General features: G+C 42.8%; 1 protein-coding gene across 2 annotated transcripts in view; it reads left to right on the forward strand.

Moving 5' to 3' along the window:
• PSTPIP2 (proline-serine-threonine phosphatase interacting protein 2) overlaps positions 1-17,800 on the forward strand; it is a 111,863-nt gene that overhangs the window by 51,090 nt on the left and 42,973 nt on the right. For both annotated transcript variants that reach the window (XM_075186217.1, XM_075186226.1), the window contains exons 2-4: positions 34-134; positions 7,741-7,818; positions 8,816-8,850. In XM_075186217.1, the coding sequence (XP_075042318.1) occupies positions 34-134; positions 7,741-7,818; positions 8,816-8,850 (214 nt within the window). The remainder of the gene's footprint in view (positions 1-33; positions 135-7,740; positions 7,819-8,815; positions 8,851-17,800) is intronic.

Raw genomic sequence — 17,800 nt, forward strand, 5'->3', positions numbered from 1 at the left:
TAATTACATTTTTCTCTCTCCTGTTACCCGCAGAGCGAGGATATTACGAGCACCGCTGGGTATGAATGTCTCCTCCAGCACATGAATGAAGGACGGAAGAACTGCAAAGAGTTTGAAGATTTCCTGAAGGAACGGTGCGTGCGATGCAATAGTAGTGATCAGCCAAGGAGAAAACACATGGGGGGTTACAGTATATACAATGAGGGCTATCACAGCAACAAACACAGGATTTTTATATGCAGCATATTTGATATATTCACAGTGCACATACAGTGTGACATGCACAAGAGTCTATGAATGCCAAATGCACATGATAATTATATCTTCAATATGAATCCTGACCTAGAATAGTCTGCAAACTACAGTGTACAGTAAAAATTAAATGTTCACTGACCCCCTGTGTTTTGGTTTTGGATCTGGATTAACTTCGTGTTTTGGTTTTGCCAAAACCGTCCTCGTGTGTTTTGGTTTTGGTTTTGGATCCCTATTTTTTCTAAAATCACTATTTTTTTTTCTAAAGTCACATAATTTGGCTCTTTTTTTTGTTCCTACATTATTATTAACCTCAATAACATTAATTTCCAGTCATTTACACTAGAGATGAGCGCACTCGGATTTCGTGAATCCGAGCCCACCCGAACGTTGCCGATCCGAGCCGGATCCGAGACAGATCCGGGTATTGGCGCCAAATGAAAACCTGAAACTGAGGCTCGGAGTCATAATCTCGCTGTCGGATCTCGCGGTACTCGGATCCTATAAATTCCCCACTAGTCACCGCCATCTTCACTCGGGCATTGATCAGGGTAGAGGGAGGGTGTGTTAGGTGGTCCTCTGTCCTGGTAGATCTCGTGCTGTGCTGTTTAGTTCTGTGCTGTGCTGTTTAGTTCTGTGCTGTGCTGTGTTCTGCAGTATCAGTCCAGTGGTGCTGTGTGCTGTGCTCTGTCAATTTCGAGTTCAGTGGTGCTGCTGGGTCCTGTGCTGTGTCCTGTTCAGTCCAGTGGTGCTGTGTCCTGTGCTCTGTGCTTCTAAGGGCATAGTTGTTTCCCCATTATTCCCAAGTGTTTAAAAAATGAAAAAAAAATAATAAAAAAAAAATAATAAAAAAACAAAAAAGTAATTATAACAAAATTTGCAAAACCAATCCTGTATAAGCCCATTGGTACTGCAATATTACCAAGTTCACACATTCTGCAGTATCTTGTGCTACATATAATGGAGACCAAAAATTTGGAGGATAAAGTAGGGAAAGATCAAGACCCACTTCCTCCTAATGCTGAAGCTGCTGCCACTAGTCATGACATAGACGATGAAATGCCATCAACGTCGTCTTCCAAGCCCGATGCCCAATCTCCTAGTACAGGGCATGTAAAATCCAAAAAGCCCAAGTTAAGTAAAAGTAGCAAAAAGAGAAACTTAAAATCATCTGCGGAGAAACGTAAAGTTGCCAATATGCCATTTACGACACGGAGTGGCAAGGAACGGCTTAGGCCCTGGCCCGTGTTCATGACTAGTGGTTCAGCTTCACTCAAGGATCTTAGCCCTCCTCCTCCTCCCCCCCCCTACAAAAAATTGAAGAGATTTATGCTGTCAGCAACAAAACAGCAAACAACTCTGCCTTCTAAAGAGAAATTATCACAAATCCCCAAGGCGAGTCCAAGGGTGTTAGTGGTTGTCAAGCCTTGACCTTCCCATCACTTTACGGGAAGAGGTGGCTCGGGAGGAGGCTATTGATGATGTAGCTGGCGCTGTGGAGGAACTTGATGATGAGGATGGTGATGTGGTTATTGAAAATGAGGCACCAGGGGGGGAAACAGCTGATGTCCATGGGATGAAAAAGCCCATCGTCATGCCTGGTCAGAAGACCAAAAAATGCACCTCTTCGGTCTGGAGTTATTTTTATCCAAATCCGGACAACCAATGTATGGCCATATGTAGCTTATGTAAAGCTCAAATAAGCAGGGGTAAGGATCTTGCCCACCTAGGGACATCCTCCCTTATACGTCACCTGAATAACCTTCATAGTTCAGTGGTTAGTTCAGGAACTGGGGCTAGGACCGTCATCGGTACATGGACACCTAAATCCCGTGGTCCAGTTGGATACACACCAGCAACACCCTCCTCGTCAACTTCCTCCACGATCTCCATCAGATTCAGTCCTGCAGCCCAAGTCAGCAGCCAGACTGAGTCCTCCTCAATACGGTATTCATCCGAGGAATCCTGCAGCGGTACGCCTACTACTGCCACTGCTGCTGTTGCTGCTGTTAGTCGGTCATCTTCCCAGAGGGGAAGTCGTAAGACCGCTAAGTCTTTCACAAAACAATTGACCGTCCAACAGTCGTTTGCCATGACCACAAAATACGATAGTAGTCACCCTATTGCAAAGCGTATAACTGCGGCTGTAACTGCAATGTTGGTGTTAGACGTGCGCCCGGTGTCCGCCATCAGTGGAGTGGGATTTAGAGGGTTGATGGAGGTATTGTGTCCCCGGTACCAAATCCCGTCGAGATTGCACTTCACTAGGCAGGCGATACCAAAAATGTACAGAGAAGTACGATCAAGTGTCCTCAGTGCTCTAAAAAATGCGGTTGTACCCACTGTTCACTTAACCACGGACATGTGGACAAGTGGTTCTGGACAAACGAAGGACTATATGACTGTGACAGCCCACTGGGTAGATGCATCGCCTTCCGCAGCAACAGCAACAGCTGCATCAGTAGCAGCATCTTCAAAATGGCTGCTCGTGCAAAGGCAGGCAACATTGTGTATTACAGGCTTTAATAAGAGGCACAACGCTGACAACATATTAGAGAAACTGAGGGAAATTATCTCCCAGTGGCTTACCCCACTTAGACTCTCATGGGGATTTGTGGTGTCAGACAATGCCAGTAACATTGTGCGGGCATTAAATATGGGCAATTTCCAGCACGTCCCATGTTTTGTCCACACCATAAATTTGGCGGTGTAGCATTACCTCAAGAGTGACAGGGGTGTGCAGGAGATGCTTGCGGTGGCGCGCAAAATTGCTGGACACTTTTGGCATTCAGAAAGTGCCTACCACAGACTAGAGGCACATCAAAAAACCATGAACCTGCCCTGCCATCACCTCAAACAAGAGGTTGTGACGCGCTGGAACTCCACCCTCTATATGCTGCAGAGGATGGAGGAGCAGCAAAAGGCCATTCAGGCCTACACAGCCACCTACGACATAGGCAAAGGAGTGGGGATGCGCCTCAGTCAAGCGCAGTGGAGAATGATTTCCGTGTTGTGCAAGGTTCTCCAGCCGTTTGAACTTGCCACACGAGAAGTCAGTTCCGACACTGCCAGCTTGAGTCAGGTCATTCCCCTGATCAGGCTGTTGCAGAATCAGCTGGAGAAAGTGAGGGAGGAGCTGGTAAACCATTGCGATTACACCAAGCATGTAGCTCTTGTGGATGTAGCCCTTCGTACGCTTTGCCAGGATCCGAGGGTGGTCACTCTTTTAAAGTCAGAGGAATACATTCTGGCAACCGTGCTCGATCCTCGGTTTAAAGCGTATGTTGTGTCTCTGTTTCCGGCAGACACAAGTCTACAGCGGTGCAAAGACCTTCTGGTCAGGAGATTGTCCTCTGAAGAGGACCGTGACATGCCAACAGCTCCTCCTTCATTTTCTTCCACATCTATGGCTGCGAGGAAAAAGCTCAGTTTTCCTAAAAGAGCCGCTGGCGTGGATGCTGATAACATCTGGTCCGGACTGAAGGACCTGCCAACCATTGCAGACATGTCTACTGTCGCTGCATTGGATGCTGTCACAATTGAAAAAATGGTGGAGGATTATTTTGCTGACACCATCCAAATAGACATGTCAGACAGTCCATATTGTTACTGGCAGGAAAAAAAGGCAGTTTGGAAGCCCCTGTACAAACTGGCTCTATTTTACCTGAGTTGTCCCCCCTCCAGTGTGTACTCGGAAAGAGTTTTTAGTGCAGCGGGGAACCTGGTCAGTGAGCGGCGAAGGAGGTTGCTTCCTCACAACGTTGAAAAAATGATGTTTATAAAAATGAATAATCAATTCCTCAATGAAGTACAGCACTGCCCTCCAGATACTACAGAGGGACCTGTGGTTGTGGAGTCCAGCGGGGACGAATTGATAATGTGTGAGGAGGAGGAAGTACACACTGTAGGGGGAGAGGAATCAGAGGTTGAGGATGAGGACGACATCTTTCCTCAAGTAGAGCCTGTTTAGTTTGTACAGGGAGAGATGAATTGTTTTTTTGGTGTGGGGGCCCAAACAAACCAATCATTTCAGCCACAGTTGTTTGGTAGGCCCTGTCGCTGAAATGATTGGTTTGTTAAAGTGTGCATGTCCTATTTCAACAACATAAGGGTGGGTGGGAGGACCCAAGGACAATTCCATCTTGCAACTCTTTTTTTGGCATTATGTGACCATTCAACAGTTGTTTGCCATGTTCAAAAAGTAAAACAAAATGTCAACAAATTCAAAAAATTAAACCAAAAGTAAAATGCCCTGTCATTATTTAAAACAAGAGGTATTGACGTGCTAGAATTACTGTAGTGTTTATATGTTATAAACACTACACTTGGAAGTTGGAGGAGGTATTGTGGCCCCGGTACCAAATTTAGTACCAGGGCCACTCCACTATGCTGTCCAGATAGAGGTGTATCAGATATTAAACAACGTTGACTGTTGCTGCAAAATTTTTAAATAATATTGTGGGGCACACTACACTATGCAGTCCATAAACTTTTTTGGTCGAATTCAAACCCGTGGAGGGTTTTTTAATTACATTGTGGCCCCGGTAAAAAATTGTGTACCGGGGCCACCCCACTACGCAGTCCAGGTACATTTGTTGGTGCGATTCAGACCAGTTCAGGGTTTTTAAATTATATTGTGGTGACCACTCCTCTACGCAGTTCAGGTACAATTTTTGGTGTAATTAAGACCAGTTGATGGTTTTCTTATTATATTGTGGTGACTACTCCTCTACGCAGTCCAGGTAAATTTTTTGGTGCGATTCAGACCAGTTCAGGGTTTTTAAATTATATTGTGGTAAACACTCCTCTACGCAGTCCAGGTACATTTTTTGGTGTGATTCAGACCAGTTCAGGGTTTTTAAATTATATTGTGGTGACCACTCTTCTACGCAGTCCAGGTACAATTTTTGGTGTAATTAAGACCAGTTGATGGTTTTCTTATTATATTGTGGTGACCACTCCTCTACGCAGTCCAGGTACATTTTTTGGTGTGATTCAGACCAGTTTAGGGTTTTTAAATTATATTGTGGTGACCACTCCTCTACGCAGTTCAAGTACATTTGTTGGTGCGATTCAGACCAGTTCAGGGTTTTTAAATTATATTGTGGTGACCCACTCCTCTACGCAGTCCAGGTACATTTTTTGGTGTGATTCAGACCAGTTGATGGTTTTCTTATTATATTGTGGTGACCACTCCTCTACGCAGTCCAGGTACAATTTTTGGTGTAATTAAGACCAGTTGATGGTTTTCTTATTATATTGTGGGGACCACTCCACTACGCAGTCCAGAAAGATACCTTGTTGCAACGTTTTGATAGATTGTAAGCTTGCGAGCAGCCTTCTCACCTCTTTGACTGTTTTACCCAGTTTGTTTATTAGTTTATTACGTTTGTCCCCAATTGTAAAGCGCTACGGAATATGTTGGCGCTATATAAATAAATGATGATGATGATAATAACAATATTGTGAGGTGTTCAGAATACACTGTAAATTAGTGGAAATGATTGTTATTGAATGTTATTGAGGTTAATAATAGCGTAGGAGTGAAAATAAGCCCAAAAACTTGATTTTTGAACTTTTTATGCTTTTTTCAAAAAAAATCCGAATCCAAAACCTTTCGTCAGGTGTTTTGCGAAACAAATCCGAACCCAAAACCTCAAGAAAATCCGAATCCAAAACACAAAACACGAGACACCAAAAGTCGCCGGTGCACATCCCTAATTTACACTCAATTTTTGATAAAGTGACAAGAACACTCCTACCCCTCCTGTTTCTGTATGAGCAATTGCACTGGAGACTGGAGAGTGACAAGAACACTGCTACCCCTGTTTCTGTATGAGCAATGGCACTGAGCAATGTCACTGGAGACTGGAGAGTGACAAGAACACTGCTACCCCTGTTTCTGTATGAGCAATGGCACTGAGCAATGTCACTGGAGACTGTAGAGTGACAAGAACACTGCTACCCCTGTTTCTGTATGAGCAATGGCGCTGGATCTCCTGGGGAGGGAGGTGCTTATGGAATCCAAAACCCGCGAGATCCGACAACACAACAATGACGTTTTGCCTCGATTCAGAACTGAGGATGCGCGAAAGTACCGAGCCGGCTCACAAGCCTACTCGGATCTCCTAAGTTCGGGTGGGCTCGGTTTTCAGAAAATCGAGCCTGATCATCTAGTAAAAATAATGTGTAGCTGCTTGAACTCCCACTGTATTAAAACCGTCAGGCAGAATACGGTGTCTTCACTCCTCTATGACGAATTTCACTATTATTCCCAGCTGTCAACACCGTCCCTGGCTCTCGATGGCAACAGACAACTTGAACGCTGTGTGCTGCTTCCTCATTTGAGGAGGAAATCCTGTGATGTCACCGCAGTGATGTCAATAGGACTTCCTCTAGCAGATCAGATCTGTAATATCCAGTTTCTACTGAATTATTCGTCAAAATGGGAAATCCATCAAACAAACCAGAGTCTCGCTAATTTTAAAAAAAAAAGTAGAAACAATAAATAAATATGTTTACCTGGATGCACACCTTCATAGTTAAAAGAACACATATTAGTCATCGCTGTACTCGGGAATTGGCTGATTACCTCTTAAGTTAATTTCATTTGTTGACGTTAACTGTGCAAAAGTTCAATAAAAGGCAGAATCTTGGAAAAGTATAGTTTCCCCTAATTTTGCCTATTTTCCCATATATATTATACTTAAAATAAAAATACAGTTATTCCAATATGCCACCAGAATAAAGCCTTATCTCTCCCCAAGAAAAACAGTATAAAATTTACACTGGCGAACTAAAAAAATAGTGTGTTAAAAACCTCCAGTCATGAAGTGGTTAAATGGATGGACTCTGTATCACCACCTGGTGATTATAACTGGTATTGCAGCGTCTTCTGTTTTTTTATCACGTGCCAGCTGAGTGATACCCAATATGAAAAATATACAGAAATAATAACGATTACATATCATTGTTTTTTATTCTGTTGTTTCTGTTCATGCCACCCTGTCACAGGATTGTGTATCCGGTGATGGCGTTAACAGAACGGGTATCGTGGTGGTACAAGAAGCCCGGCAATGTATAAGAAATTTGAGGTCAAATAGCTGAGAATGTGTCAAAGAACTCAGAGTGCATTTCTGCAAAACAAGGCTACAAAACTGTCAGTCACTCTGTGTCTCTGCTAGACATGTCTGCCGCATGTATAAGGCAATTTGAGCAAAAAAATCACTGGCTAAAACGCTTGTTTTCACTGGTAATAGGTCCTCTGATAAATCTGATTCTTAATTTTAATTTATTAAATATGAATATAAAAAAAACCAAAAACAATCTCCTACCCCCACCATCTGCACACAAAAAAGTAAATTAAAAACAAAAATGTGAAAAAATAAAGAACAGACTGGATGGATCTGTGAGTTATTTTGTGCTGTAGTTTCAAAAGGTATTATTATTTTAATATTTAATGTTCGTCTAACTTCCTCTTTTCCGCAGGGCGATAATAGAAGAGAAATACGGGAAAGATCTTGTTACTTTATGTAAGAAGAAACCGTGCGGACAAACAGAATTAAAGTGAGTAATCAGTTCCCTGATTATACTTTTAGATAATTCATTAAACTGATTTACTACTTGTCTGACATTCATCCCTCTCCAGTACCAAATACTTCCCCCATATCAGCTCAGTCCACAAAAAAGGGTGCCCCTGCGTGTTAAGTGTTACATACGTGAGAGTCGCTTCAGTTGCATTTCTGATAACGCCTCTTTATGTTGTGTTACGGCATAGAGTCTGCACGCATGCAGCAAGACGCTTACATTGTGCCTCTTATCAGTGCAGTCAATTGGTAACAGAGCCACCGGCTACACGGGAAGACCAATTGGGCAAGCTGTTCCTAAATCGGACAACAGCTGCCCACATTTTGCGCGAGAGTGGACGCATTTATGGCAAAAGCGCCACTTCTGCTTCTATGCGTTTACCCCAATAATAATTCCAATAACCTCCATTGTTATGGGATCTTAACTACAAAAAATGCCAAGGGCAAAACCATTTTAAAAGATGACTGTCTGCGGTTGTCTGGTGTTGGTGTTTGGTTGGACAAATGCAACATCTGCTGAGCTAAGCACGAATTGCTTAATAGGCTTTAATGGCAGAAGTGCAATCACTTAAGAAACAACAGCTATATGTAATACTTGGAATTTAAAAAAAAAAGTTTTATAGTTCTTCCCCTTTTCAGTTTCATTTTTTCACCCGCGTCCAAATTTTCGCAAACTCTTTAAATGTTGTGTTCCTTGTATTTAGGAACAAATTCTTAGTTTTGTCCTAGTGATGCCCTTGAAGGCACCTACAGGTTCTTTGAGTGGTGATTAATTTAGGAACAAATTCACTGTCTCCTAATGACAGGAATCCTAAGTCACTGAACGGGGTTCAGCCAACGTGGATTGAGCTGGTTTAGATGCACTTTAGGGGAGGTGAAAATTCTGGACGAAACTGGGATTTAATAAACCTAGTCTAATTAATCTGACAGATGGTTTAATGTCTTCAACTAACATGACCTCTATTTTTTTTCCGTAGCACTCTCAAAAGGGCACTGGATGTCTTCAAACAACGTAAGTACTTGATTGACAATGATGAGAGTACTTTTTACTGTAATCTGTGTATTTGTCTTGTTTACACGGCTCACAGCCGTCCTCTGTGATCTACGATCCTCTGCGATGTACAATCCTCTGCGATGTAGTTGCGTCTGTGTTCCATTACTCTAACAATCATAAAAATTTGTATATTTGTGTTTTTGGCCGGGCCAGTAGGTGACTGGGGTAAGTGACCTGCCAATAATGTAAAACAAATGAATCAAAAGGCACCTATCTGCTGTCCTGAGGTTCTCTTTCCTAATTCTACAAGGCTGATAAGAGATTGGAGAGGAGCCAATCAGCAATTAGGTCTTATCTGTCTAGGGCACATTTTGGATTTGGTGAATGAGCCCTTCTGTCTGCGACTCATTATGTTGAGTTCTACCTGATGAAGGACAGTATGTGTGTGGTGGTCGAGACAGATGGGAGTTCCTTCCCTTACCTTGTCCTCCAGACACGATTCAGGTTCTTTTCTGTTCGGATATCCGGTGGTCAGGAGATAAATACTTCAATGAAAGGGACAAGGATTGGTCAAACAACTTGGGTTTATTAAGAATGCGGTAAGGATAATTTTGGTAAGCCACCGCGCCACTGACCCCTTCAGCTCAATGGTAATGACAAAATAATCGTTTGATCAGCATAGAGCACAATAGCATTTAACATATAATATACACCTGGTGAGTATAAGGCACAATAGCGATAACATCTTCAATATCAATAAATCAAATTTTAGGTAAATTACTTAACATTAACATTCATCTAAAACATTTGGTGCACCAATATCATCCCTGGTAACGTTACCATATTTTACACTCAGTCCTGGGTTGAACTGTGCACAGCAATTTTGTAGTGTTTAAATATCCTGCAGAGTTTTTCAGAAGGGTTAATAATCCCGATTAAGTCTCTGTACTTTCTCTCTAAAAGGTAGATGTTAAACTGTAGGCAGTGTTAAAGATTATAACAAAACACAGGACTGTTGCTCAATTCAGTCACAAGACGGCGCTGTTCTCTCATCACTCTTCCCTCTGATGCTGGGGTGTGTGCAGTAAACTGCAGGCTAGGATTTTACCTTGAAAAGGTTCTGCAGTTCGTGGAAACTGTGTTGGACGCCCCACTGTGTGTCTCCAGCCGTTCTCCAGCCGTGTGTGCAGGCAATGTCACCAGTTCCAGCAGCAGATCAGTCTCTAATGTCAGCTTCCCTTTTCTTGTTGCTATATCACACACTCCTCCTTCCTGCACATCCTCCTGGGTACGTACTTTCAGTTCAACTGTCAACTGTCAACTGTCATTCCCACTGTGTCTTCCTCAGCCTCTAGTAACCCCTTGTAGCCCTGCATTTTAAAAGTTTTTATGCACTTCCTCTGTGCTGTTTAATAGGACTTTGGGGCACCACATGTGCATTTATTTAAATGACTTCCAGCAGGGGCAGGCTGGGTGGCAGGGGGGCATCTGCCCCCAGGGCCGGTCCCATAGTGGGCTGGATCACTGGGCCACCTGCATTTTTTTTCCATTAACATAGGCTACTGAGTCAAGTCTTGCCCCCACGGGTTCCAGTAGGGTGCAGACTGAGTCAGGCTGTCATGAGCGCCGATTCTGTTGTTTAGGGTTGAGCTACGAGTTGGTCTATGAGGATTGTTGGTTCTCTACGGCCGCTCTTTTCCAGTCTGATCAGGGGTAGGCAGCAGTGAGTTTGCCATTCACTCCCTGGGGTGAAAAGTGTCTTCTTGGCCTCAACCACTACCAGAGCTGGATTATAGGTGGGGCCGTCGGAGCTCCACATGCCAATCAGGTCCCCACAGAACAGGTGCCCCCACCCGTGGATGGGAAATGTGAAGGAAATCCATTCTCCCACTGTCAGACACAGCTACTGTAGCGGCTTGTTCCCCGATGTTCTAATATCACTGTGACAACACATGTCACATGGTACAGGGGAAGCAATAGGGTGTAGAGAGTGTGTTAGATGGGGCATGTGGGGTATAGACTGGTGAGGAAGGGGAATGTGGGGTAGGGAACGGTGAAGAGGGGGCACTTGGGGCACAATAAAGGGAGTGGGGCATGTGAGATATGTGGGCCATTGTCAACACAATCATAATGACTTCAAACCGTCCTGAGTTAGGTGGTTCAGGCCCAATTTGAGGGCTTTGTCCCACCAACCCGATTGGGACAGCATTGTCCCGACGGGTGGGAGAGTTGGGAAGTATTGTCTTGTTGAACGGGTGCCGTGTGGACTGGTGTTCGCGGCAATGAAGAGGTTTGGAGCGGAGGGGGGAGAGAACGGTAGCACTAGCACTTCAAAAGGACTGGTACGTGTAATCATTTGCCCTGACTCATGATGTCACAGGGATGAAATATGGCGGGCAAATTTAACATGGGCACAGGACTGGCATAATCAATGATGGCACAACATAGGAACAGAGAGGTGGAGTAGTGAATGAGGCAGAGGGTGGGTTTATGAAAAGGGGTTGATATATTGCACACTGCTGGGTATGATGTACCCAGAATAACGAAATTGGGACAAAATAAGCCCCACCCCTGTTATGCCCAAACCCTGCCAACAAATGGCCAAAAATTGTTTTAAAATACACCCAATTTTTGTTAAGCTCCACCCCATTTTGGTCCATGAATCGGGATAGTCCAGGCAAAATCGGGACTGTCGGGAGGTATGTTCATTGATATTAAAACTTACCTGTACTGAATAACAAAATGCTGGAGGTTCCACACTTTTTAGTAATAGACTAAAGGAAAAGTGGAGGTGTTGCTCATAGCAACAAATCACATTACAGCTATCATTTATCTACTACATTTTAGAACATGACAGCTAGAATCTGATTGGTTGCTAGGGTCAACATCTCCACTTCTCCTGTTTAGAAGGTTTGATAAATCTACCCCTACATTTTTTCTTGGACAGCAGTTACAGTGACACCTGCGGGTTACCCTGACCAGGATACTGCAGGAGAAACAACATAAGAACAAAACTCAATAAAAATAAAAACATTGTATGTATTTGTAAAAAAAAACAAACGGCAAAGTTCAATTACACTTACAAAACTTTTCTAAAGAAATTTAAATGTATCAATCATTTTCCTTGAACAATTTAGCATCCCTACAATATAATATTATAAGATAATACCTGCAAATGATCCCAGCAGAGACAGACATTGACTCGTTTTACAGTATGGCGTCATTGGACGATGGGTAGAGTGGGGAGGGCGTTCCCTACAAGTGAGGTTTATGTGCATGATTGAGCCTAGTTTTGTGCTTAAGTAGAAAAACAAAATTTAATTTTGCAACAGTTTTATTTCATAAAGTTAAACCAGTGTAAAGTGTACGTTTAGGGCCTGATTCACCCAGAACGCAAAACGAACGCATTGTGCGTTTTTTTTAAACGCCCATAAATAGGTATATGCACGCAGAGAACAAATCTAGCGAGCTGTGGGCCCCCGGTGCAGGGAAGCGGGGGGCCCACAGCTTGCGATTTTCTCTTGCAGTGGGCCCCATTATCTCCCTGGAGCCCGGTGCACTGCATCTTATGCACCAATGGTAGTTCCGCCACTGTACGCACGTCCTTATTCAACACAAAGCGCATTTAAAGAGACGTCTGTTGATGAGTCTAGGTGCTCAATACACTGCGGGATATGTCCAATACATCTCTCTATTCACACTCCATCCTGCCTACTGCGATTGGCCAACGATCGTCGCCTCTCCTCCACTCTGATTACCTCTTCTCACTCCCGTATTCAAGACTTCTCCTGCGCTGCCCCCCTTCATTGGAACCATCTCCCTCGTTGTATCAGAACATCCCCCAATCTGTGCAGCTTCAAATGGACATTAAAAACCCACCTATCTTAAAAGCCTATAAGTCATCCGCATAACTACACACCTTGTCGGTTACCTCTTCCTCTCTCCCCTTCCTTCCTTCCTTCTCCTCACTTCATGTGACACTGTCCCCATTTCACCCCTTGTGTCTTCGGTATGTCTGTCCTTACCTTTAGATTGTAAGCTCCTTTGAGCAGGACCTTCTCTCCTCCTGTTTCCACCACTTTTAACTTTGCTCTCCATCTACTCCGCCCACCTCCTTCTTGGTCCCACTCTCGCTTTTCTCTGCACCTTTCAGTGACTCTTCACCTGTTAGCTGCGCCCACAGTCTTGGGCACAGGTATCCAGTTGTGCTGAATATCCCTCACCCTTTCAGACTTTTTTTTTAGCTGTGATTTGAGCTACCTGAATATAGTGCTACTTGTTTATTGTACCGTACTGTTTTACCTTGTACTGTCCTATTGTTTGTTCCTGTACAGACCTGCAGACATTTTGTGGCGCCCTGTAAACAAAAATTAATAATAATAATGCATATGTGGAATATAACTTTTCTATATATTTTTTTCCTCCATAAAAGACATTTACGAGCATGTTATTAATGTCTGCTGTACATAAAATATATTTTTACAGTTGCTTGATTGCAAACACATGTTCTAGCAGCATACACAGCCGTCATCATTAGTAATCGGCACCTACACCTGATCAGTAGCTGGAGCAAGTGATACGACAGAAAAACATGTACCTTAGAGATGTCCAAAGCATTGACTATATGCCCAGTCTCCTCTCCGTCCTGCCCCTGAACTCGCAGGCTGTAGTAAGGGTCCTTTGCACTTGAAGATGAATTGGACGTTGTTGCGTTCTCTGGTGTATGGCTTGTTTTTGAGCATGTGCAGAGTGATTTTGCGCAAAATACGGCACGTTTTGGCATTTACGTTCCTTAATGATTCAGACCCTTAAAGAGGATCTCCTTCCTTTGCATCACGGCACTCTGCCCCTGTAAAAAGACATGAGATGCCAGAGAGCAGATCTTGCCCCTTTTCAATCAATGTGATGCTTTTTCCACTGTTCACCTCTGTAACGGTGCCAGTCTCATTCCATACTCAAATGACCATAGAGTCTAGACGTTGTTATGAGTATACACTCCACAAGTCAGAGTATTAGTGTAGAACTCTAGTGACTCCACCCTAAATCATTATTTCATCTATGTACAAAGTAAATTCTGACTTATTTAGACCCGATGCCCACTCACGGGCACATCCGGGCACTCGGCAGGTTGGGTGTACTAGTATGGTCGGCCAATGATCGACACATTGTGAGATCATTCTTATTGGCTGGCAGGATTTTACTCCAGTTCCACTTATCGTTTGATTGGACTTGGATTGGGATTGGCAGGCGTTTTGGGCTCTAAAAAGTCCTAATTTTCCAAACTGGGACATATATTTACATTTTTAAATATATATCACAGGTACATTTCACAGTGAGAAGCATATTTCTGTGTGTAGCATGTAAATCATGATTGAAGTGAAGCAAGTTAAAATTTAACAATTAAAAGTACATATTTGATAAGATGTTATGTATGGGCTTCTAGGTTGAAGGAACAAACACTCTACTGTATTTAGTTTTATCTACTGTACTGTTGATTTAACTTCTGTAATTAACTCTGAATCATTTCTGTAGAGAAGTGAGTCTGTTATCAAAGATTATTAGTATAGTAATGCAATATAAAACAGGAACTGAAATGTGACAATCTCCTCTCCTCCTCGTGTGCAGATTCAAATGACAATCAAATTCCTTATTTTGTCATTGTGAATGATGCCACGTTTAAATAACTCATGATCCTTGAAAGATTTAAAGCACATATCCCAAGTTATGAAGATGGGGAATCGCTACAATGTGTAATGGGTTCATTTAGCACTAGAAGGCGTTAGCAAAGATTTTCTATCACTAATTATCACGAAACTTTTTGCTGTTTGTAAATGAGCCGTTCTGAGTCTTCAACTGCCAATTTCAGGCACAAATCCTATGTCAAGCATAATTTTATTCCAGTAAGCTACAGTATCCAGCATAATGCTTTTAATTAGGAATAGTGAGGATTTTTGTTAGTGCAGTTACTTTTTATTGTCCTGATTACAATGTAATATATTTTACAATCTCCATCTGCTATTTGAACCCTATTTGAACCTTATTAGTTTTTATCTCCAGTGATGTATGAAGAAAAGGGAAGTCATGTCATTTGACTAGTTTATTTGAGAGTAATATCTTGAATTAGTCAGTCTATTCCATAAAAGATCTTCCCGGCGGCCGGAGAGAGAAGCACCACCGGTATTCAGGTTGATGAAGTAAGTGGAGAGCTCTAATGGTGTTGTGTTTGCCTACGTCTTTTAGGCACAAAGTCTAATGATTGCATTTTGGAAATGTGCCCCCTAACCTGTTTAATTTACAAGATATTCTGACCTCGATATTTAACATTTTGCCCTTGACATTCAATCTGTTGCCCAATCCTGTCCCTTCCAACTATGCAACATCGACCGCATCCGGCCCTTCCTATCTCAGGATTCAACCAAAACCATTATCCATGCGCTCATTTCCTGGCTTGACTACTGTAACCTTCTCGCCATTGTCCTTGCATCATGAAATCAGTTATGGTTCATTTGATCGCTCCAACCGTTCCTTGGATAACTGTGGTAATTCTACAGCTAATACACGTCGACGAGCGCTGACCTTTCCCCCCCCCCCCCTCGGGATGCGTGGTTTTATCAGACCAGACCAATCCAAGGTGCCAGACAATGCACTAAAAGGAGCCATTGTAATTCCCAGCAAAAAGCGAGTTTGTCGATGAGCTTCGAATCAGCCCCAATTCACAAAAAATTATAATATAGTTAGGTACCTTTGTGCCGATTACAAACACTGTGTGCAATACTGCTGAAACAGCAGCAAAGTGGACGGTAATACATATACACGTCTATTTAGACATCCATGCTTGCATTACTTCTGCAGGCAATGTTGTTCTTTGTTAATAAAACTGTTGTCTTTATATGGTTCAAAATTTTTTTAAATACTCCTCCACCGTTCTTTTTATGTTGATAGTTGATAGTAGGATCAGGAGGTGTCACTAATTCTGGTCAATTCTTTTACAGTAGACAAGACCAGGGGCCTGATTCATTAAGGATATTAAATGAAGAGGATCCTTATTTCAGTCTCCTGGACAAAACCATGTTACAATGGAAGGGGTGCAAATGTGTGTTCTGTTTTGCACAAGAGTTAAACACTAACTGTTTTTTCATGTAACACACAAAAACTTGATAGCTTATTTGTACACTGAAATTTAAAGTTGATATGTGTGTGTTACATGAAAAAACAGTCAGTATTTAACTTATGTGCAAAACAGAACACACATTTGCACCCCTTGCATTGTAACATGGTTTTGTCCAGGAGACTGAAATAAGGATCCTCTTCATTTAAGATCCTTAATGAATCAGGCCCCAGATGTCAAAATGTTGTGCCGAGTCATCTGCATCATCAATGGGTGTCTAAGATTTTTGCAAAGCACACAACAGTATATAGCACATATAGGTAACATTGGTACATAGCGGTAGCTGAAAGGAAAAGTAGTGTAAGATGAAATTGTCCTTGGGCCCTCCCACCCACCCTTATGTTGGATCTTAAAAAGGACATGCACACTTTAACAAACCAAGCACTCCAGCGACAAGGAGTGACACATTTGAGGCTGATGTTCTTGGTTTGTTTGGGCCCCCACAAAACAAGCTAACAATGGGCTTAAGGCAACAGTGCTATTAATGAACTCTACTGTGGCAAGATGTTGTTGTCATCATCCTCAGCCTCATCCTCACCCTCATCAGTTTGTACACCATCCTCACACATTATTAATTCATCACCGCTGGAATCCACCAGCATCTCCTGCACGTTCCTGTCATTTTTTATAAAGCTCTGCACCACTAAATGTATTGTGTGAGCAAAACAGGGAATGTGATGGAGTTCACCTAGCTGTAATGCTCTCACAATATTGGTGGCGTTATCAGAAATGACATATCCTGAGAAGAGTCCAAGCAGGATTAGCCATGTTGCAATGGCATCCCTTAGTTTTTGTAACAGATTGTCAGCTTAGTGAAGCCGGTGATACAAAGAGTAGCCTGCCTCTGAAAAATGTGACGTACTTGGGTACATGCTGCTGCTGTTCCTGCTGGTGATGGTGAATCACCAACCCAGTGGGCTGTCAAAGTCATATAATCTTTAGTTTGCCCAGTTCCGCTTGTCCACATATCTGTGGTTAAGTGTACAGTGGGTAGAATGGCATTTTATAGCCCAATAATTACATTTTTACATTTATACGAACCTTCTGGTAGAGGTGAGGAATAGCTTTTCTAGTAAAATGATGTTGTGATGGAATTTGGTAACAGGGTCACAAGAACTCAAGTAATTGTCTAGAACCAGCTGCATTAATAGTGGATATTGGAAGTAGATCTAATACTAGCTTAGTCACCATGGCGTCTGTGATCCGCTTTGCGACTGGGTGACTGCTTTCATACTTGCTTCCTCTTGCAAAGGATTGTTTAACAGTCAATTGTTGTAAACTACTAGTAGTCTTCCTCTTGGTCTGCTTCTGGGATGAAGATTCACCCCCAGCAGCAGCAACAGCAGCAGCAGTGGGACTAACGCTCAAGAATTCTTCTGAGGAATCCAGGATAGTGGAGGAGTCATCTCGCCTTAGCAACTTGGATGCAGAACTAACTCCGATCGCTACAGAGGATATTGATGAGGATGGTGTTGTGGGTGTAGATTGCAGGTGTCGGGATCTAGCTGAAAGAAGAGACAAAGCTGATGATGGACTGCTTGTTGTTATTTTTTAGCATAAGATTTTCCCAACAGCTTGCCATGAACCCGCTTCAAATGGCTTAACATGGATGAGGTTCCTAGATGGTTAAGGTCCCTAACTCTACTGACTGTGGCTTTACAAACGCTACAAATGGCTAGACCACTGTTGTCAGGATTTGGGTAAAAATAGTTCCACACATAAGAGGTGGATTTTTTGGTCTTATGCCCAGGTATGACAATGGCCTTCTTCTTATCACGTGCAAGGACTGCTTCCTCTGGT

Source organism: Mixophyes fleayi, chromosome 1 (genome assembly GCF_038048845.1).
Source record: "Mixophyes fleayi isolate aMixFle1 chromosome 1, aMixFle1.hap1, whole genome shotgun sequence".
In the NCBI taxonomy this organism is placed as follows: Eukaryota; Metazoa; Chordata; class Amphibia; order Anura; family Limnodynastidae; genus Mixophyes; species Mixophyes fleayi.